Source organism: Bison bison, unplaced genomic scaffold, assembly GCF_000754665.1.
Source record: "Bison bison bison isolate TAMUID 2011002044 unplaced genomic scaffold, Bison_UMD1.0 scf7180017864365, whole genome shotgun sequence".
Taxonomy (NCBI): domain Eukaryota; kingdom Metazoa; phylum Chordata; class Mammalia; order Artiodactyla; family Bovidae; genus Bison; species Bison bison.
Genome location: NW_011494937.1, coordinates 2430356 through 2435799, shown reverse-complemented (window position 1 = coordinate 2435799; position 5444 = coordinate 2430356). Strand labels below are relative to the sequence as shown.

Genomic DNA, 5444 nt, shown 5'->3' with positions numbered 1-5444 from the left:
CATTCCCCCAGCACACACGCTGTAAGCCCTGCTGCTGCTGCTGCTGCTGCTGCTAAGTCCTTCAGTCATGTCCGACTCTGTGCGACCCCATAGACGGCAGCCCACCAGGCTTCCCCGTCCCTGGGATTCTCCAGGCAAGAACACTGGAGTGGGTTGCCATTTCCTTCTCCAATGCATGAAAGTGAAAAGTGAAAGTGAAGTCACTCAGTTGTGTCCAACTCTTAGCGACCCCATGGACTGCAGCCTACCAGGCTCCTCCATCCGTGGGATTTTCCAGGCAAAAGTACTGGAGTGGGGTGCCATTGCCTTCTCCGCTGTAAGCCCTACACACACTTTATTCTTTTCTTTTTTTTGGTCACGTGGCACGTAGGATCCTAGTTCCCAGACCAGGAATCAAACCCCTGCCCCCTGCACTGGAAGCACAGAGTCTTAACCACTGGACTGCCAGGGAAGTCCCCTACACACTTTTGAGATTCTCTTTGTCTTTCTGTATGCCAGGCCTGTCTCAGGCCCTGAGATACAGCACAGAACTAAACACAAAATCCCTGCCTTTAGGAGCGGATCTGTCTAGTGAGGGAGGCTGCCTGGGATAAAGATAAATCAGTAAAAGTCCTGGGAGGCGAGATGCCAAGAGCTGAGGGAGGAAATGGAACTGAGAAAATAGTTAGGAAGGACTCAGGGTGAAGGTAACAGTTTTTAATTTGGAGGCTCAAGAAGGCCTTATTGGGTGACACCTTGCTATCTGAGCAGAGACCTGAGGAGGTGGGGGAGAAACTGTCTAGGTCCCTGGGGAAAGAACATCTCAGGCAGAGGGATCAGCAGGTATAAGAAGTCCAGGGACATGCACAGAATTGGTGTGCTCCAAGACGGATGGTAAGGAGCCAGCGGGGCTGAGCAGAGGACGATAGGGAGAGTGGCAAGAGATGAGGGCTGGGACGGGGAGGAGGCACGTCGTGCAGGGCCACAGTGGCTTCAGGGAGGACCACGTCCTGCTTATTAGAGACCCAAGTTGTGAAGTGCACGGACTCTGGAGCAGTCTGGCAGCTGAGCTGAATATGGGTGATGTCAGTGCAGAGATAGTATATTTAGAGCCAAGAAGTGGCAGTGTTTCCCAAAGGCGGGGGAAGCTGCCATCGCCAACACTCCAGATGACCCTGGTTCACATGTCTGCTGGGAAAGGCATTCCCTGCAGTGGGCAGACTGGCAATGCAGTCCCCAGGCCCATCCCTGTCTGTGTGACCTTGGCCACATTACCTAAGGGCTCTATGACTCAATGGGAATAAGGATCCCCACCCGCCTGGGACTTCCCTGGCAGTCCAGTAGTTAGGATGCCACAATTTCACTGCCTGGGGTTCAACTCCTGGTTGGGGAACTAAGATCCTACAAGCTTAGGGTGATTGGGAGGCTTCAGTGATTTAACTCAAGTACTTAAGAGCAGAAACTGGTGCCGAAAATGAGTTTGCTAAGTCCAGTTCCTCTTGGTGGCCTCAGAGAAGGCTAAGGGTCACTTTGAACAAAGACAACAGGCCCCAAGATCAACACTTCCAGCAGGTCCAGTAGCTAGCTCAAATTTTTAATACCATCTTTTTGTCTTCATTGCATTTATGATTAAGGCTACCTTCCCTTTGAAAGTGAAAATGTCCAAGGCTCAGTCATCTCTGACTCTGTGTAGTTCATGACGCTCCTCTGTCCATGTAATTCTCCAGGAAAGAATACTGGAGTGGGTTGCCATTCCCTTCTCCAGGGGATCTTTCCAACCCAGGAATCAAACCTGCATCTCCCAAAACTATCTGAGCCACCAGGGAAGTCTACCCTGCTGTACAGAGCAAGCAAATCTGTCTCCCCTTCCCACATTTCTTTTGCCATGCTGCATGGTTTGCAGGATCTTAAGGCTCCTGACCAGGGATTGAACTCCAGAACCCTGCAGTAACAATCCTAACCACTGTCTTGTTTTAAATAGTTATATACAATTCCCACTTAAAAGTAATATTTAAAGTTGATATAGAATTAAATTTTAAAATTTTAAGTCAGTTATATGTCAGTTATATCTCAGGGGAATTCCCTGGCTATCCAGTGGTGGTTAGAATCACGTTTTCATTGCTAAGGGCATAGGTTCAATCACTGGTAGGGGAACTTATTAATTAATTAATTAAAATTAATGAATTACTAATGAAATAAAAATTACATCTCAGTAAATCTGAGGGGGGGAAGTAAGTTGGGAACAATAGTAAGGCTGGTGTTTATCAGTAGTGAAAAGGCTGAAGGTAAAATTGCTTGAAAGTTCTTAGTCCTCCTCCTATAACTTCCTCAGGCAGTATTTTGGAGACAGGAAGGTTCCAACACAAACCTAACCCACATTTCTCCTAAGTTATCATTGGTGAGTTAGCAGAGAGCCCTCATATTTTAGTCTGCTATATCCTTGGAGCTAACAGAAAATTCTGGATGCTGAGTGACTGCCTAAGAAGTAAGAACAGCTGTTTTGGGAGGGAGTGGTTCAGAGCATGGACCTCATTTGGTCACTTCTGAGCTCTGTTACTGGCCAGACAAAGCCTCTTCACATCTATGTGCCTCAGTTTTCACATCTGTAAAATGGGAGCAGTAACAGTACCACCAACCGATGGTGCTGGAACATTCAGTGAATCAACATAATTAACATATTGAGAAGGTTCTTGGCCAAGAGTGCCAGCTCAGAGCATCATCAGAGGCCAACTGCCACTGCGCTCTCTCACCTATGGTGGCCCGGATGAGCGAGGAGGCGTCGCCAATGTTGTTGAGACATTCCTGTTTGATGAAGTCGGCCACAGGCGGTGGAAAGCTCTGGTAATGTGCCTTCACGTTGTTCTTGAGGATGAGGCCACTGAGAGAGCGAGTTGGCTCATCTGTGGGAAGAGGGCTGGGGCTCAGGAGACCACAGAGGAGAAAGTGGGGTCCGCCTTGGGTAGAGGGGCGCCAAGGGCATACCTTCCGATTTAAGTCTTGTCAGGACGAATATCAGGTAGTTATTGAAGTCAGGAAACTGGTTCAGTTGTTTGAGTTTCTGCTAGGTTGTTAAGGGTCTTGGCAGACAGGGACCCCCACTCTTACTGCCATATAACCTCTGACTGCTGGGATTGGGCAGCCAGCTCCTGGGACCCCACATGTCAACCCCCATGCCCAGAGTAAGGAAGCATTTCAGACACATGAGATTCATACAGCAGACAGGGGAAGATGCCTCAGCTTCCCACCACTCCTGAAGATCTGGCCAGAGCAGGAGAGGGCGAACAAACTCTGCTGTATCTGAAAATTAGCAGAGGCTACTCAGCTCTGCTGCTGCTGTTAAGTCGCTTCAGTCATGTCCGACTCTGTGCGACCCCATAGACGGCAGCCCACGAGGCTCCCCCGTCCCAGGGATTCTCCAGGCTAGAACACTGGAGTGGGTTGCCATTTCCTTCTCCAATGCATGAAAAGTGAAAAGTGAAAGTGAAGTCGCTCAGTCCTGTCCGACTCTTAGCGACCCCGTGGACTGCAGCCCACCAGGCTCCTCCGTCCATGGGATTTTCCAGGCAAGAGTGCTGGAGTGGGGTGCCATTGCCTTCTCCGATACTCAGCTCTGCTCACTAGCAATTCAACACAGCATACTTTTTTTTCTTAAAGGGACCTCACACTTTCAAGTGAAATTTGCTTACAGTATATATAAATAGATTAAAAGTTTAACAGTATTTTAAACGACCAACTGAAAAAAGGAAATTTTACTCACGAACCTAAAGCCAAGCACCAGCAAAAAGTGTCTCCCTCTCTGCTGGGAAAGGGACCCAAGAATTCTAATCCTTAATTCTTTGCCGAAGTCCGCTCCTGCCTCAGCAGAAAGAGTCTGGGAACTTGGGATTCGACCCCTTCCTCTCCGGGAGATGCACTTGTCGGCCCGGTCCCCCCAGACCAAGAAGGAAGTAAGGATACATCCTGCACGATGCGCTGCGTGGCTGTGTTAGGCGACTGCGAGTCTTTGAGCAGCTGAAGGACCTGCTGGAGGCCTTGCTCGTCTGGCTGCCAGTCCATGGCGCAAGGCGAACTGCGGGGGTAGGGGCCGGGATCAGCACCGTACCTCGGAGGCTCTGTGGCAGTCCCAGGCTGAGCCCCTGCTGAGGTGATGGCGGCGGCGGCGGTAGCAGGACTGGAGCGTCCTCGGCGGACGGGCGGAGGCCTCCGATCCACGCCCGCCCAAGTGCGGGGTCCCCGCCAGCTGCGCCATCCACGGCCACGCAGTCGCGGGCTCGGGAGCGCGGGCGGGGGTATGTGGAAGCGGGCCATGCGAGGCGGCGGCGGGACCCGGAGAATCCTCATCCCACCCAACGCCGGGCCTTCGTCCCACCTCGGCCCATGCCGCCGCGCTTGGCTGCGGGCCCTAAGGCTTCCACTTCCCTTGAGGCTGCTCGGCAAGGACCCAGCCACCTCCCCATTCAGGGGCCCTGCCCCAGAACACGACAGCGCCCCAGCCCCCCTGGTCTTTCCCGTGCCGGCAGGCAGTCCAGCGATTCCCCTAATCAGACCCAGAGCAGTCGACAGACAGGTCCCCGATGCCTCTCCAAATGAGAGTCAGCAAAGGCCCGCCTATTCGACAACAGAAGCCCCCTGGACGAGTCCCTGTCGCTTCCCCAATCAGGTCTGGCCAAGCTTCCCCCGACACCGTTCCAACAACCCCACGCCCCAGTCAGCACTAACTCCCACTGATGGATCACTACTGCTTCCCCCAATCAAGTTGGACCAAGCCCCCCACCACCTCTAGCCGGAAAACGTCTTCGTCCGAGCCCTGCAGCTCCCCCGTTAGGCCTGGCCAAATACCCCCGAAACATTTCCCCCAAATGCACCCAGCTACGCCTCGCAGTCAGAGCCAGCAAAGCCCTCTAGGCCGAAGTCTCACGCCCCTCCCTATCAAGGCCCAAAACCGCCGCCCCCAACTTTTCAACGCGGCCTCCCAGTCAGACCCAACCAAGCCCCGCCGAAACAGACCCACACATACACCCGATCCTCGCGACGTCCCCTAATCAGGCCCTAAGCAGTCCCCATACACTTCCCCAATCAGACCCCCTCCAGCCCGACCCCAGCCGCCCCAGTGGCCCAATTTTCGCGGCACCCGGACCTGGCCCGGCTCCGAGGCCCCACCCCCTAAGCCAGGCTCGGTTCCCCCATCCCCCGCCCCGGCCCATTCTCGCTGCCTCTCCAATTGGGCCCAACTAGGTTCTCGGCCTTTCTCGGTCAGGCGCGGCCCCGACGCCCGGGCCGCGCGCAGCGCAGGCCCGGAGCCCGGCGGGGGTCGACGAAAGCCAGGGCCAAGCCGGTCGGGGTCCGGGTGAGACTCACTTACCCGGCCTCGGGCGGCAGCAGCGAGGCCTTAAGCTGCGGCTTCTCCTGAGACTCGCGCGGAAGGAGGGAGCCAAAGAGAGGGAGTAAAAAAAAAAAAAAAAAAA

The 5444-nt window shown here is 53.7% G+C and overlaps 1 protein-coding gene across 4 annotated transcripts in view; it reads right to left on the bottom strand.

Annotated features, from left to right (window-relative positions):
• Window positions 1-5444, bottom strand: part of TNPO2 (transportin 2) — an 18907-nt gene that overhangs the window by 11587 nt on the left and 1876 nt on the right. Inside the window, exons 1-4 of one of the 4 annotated variants that reach the window (XM_010855483.1) lie at window positions 5342-5438; window positions 3937-4048; window positions 2962-3037; window positions 2730-2879 (exon numbers count right to left, since the gene is read on the bottom strand). In XM_010855483.1, coding sequence (XP_010853785.1) covers window positions 2730-2879; window positions 2962-3037; window positions 3937-4035 — 325 coding nt within the window. In that variant the 5' untranslated portion in view covers window positions 4036-4048; window positions 5342-5438. The other 3 variants (XM_010855485.1, XM_010855484.1, XM_010855482.1) reach the window with 3 other exon arrangements.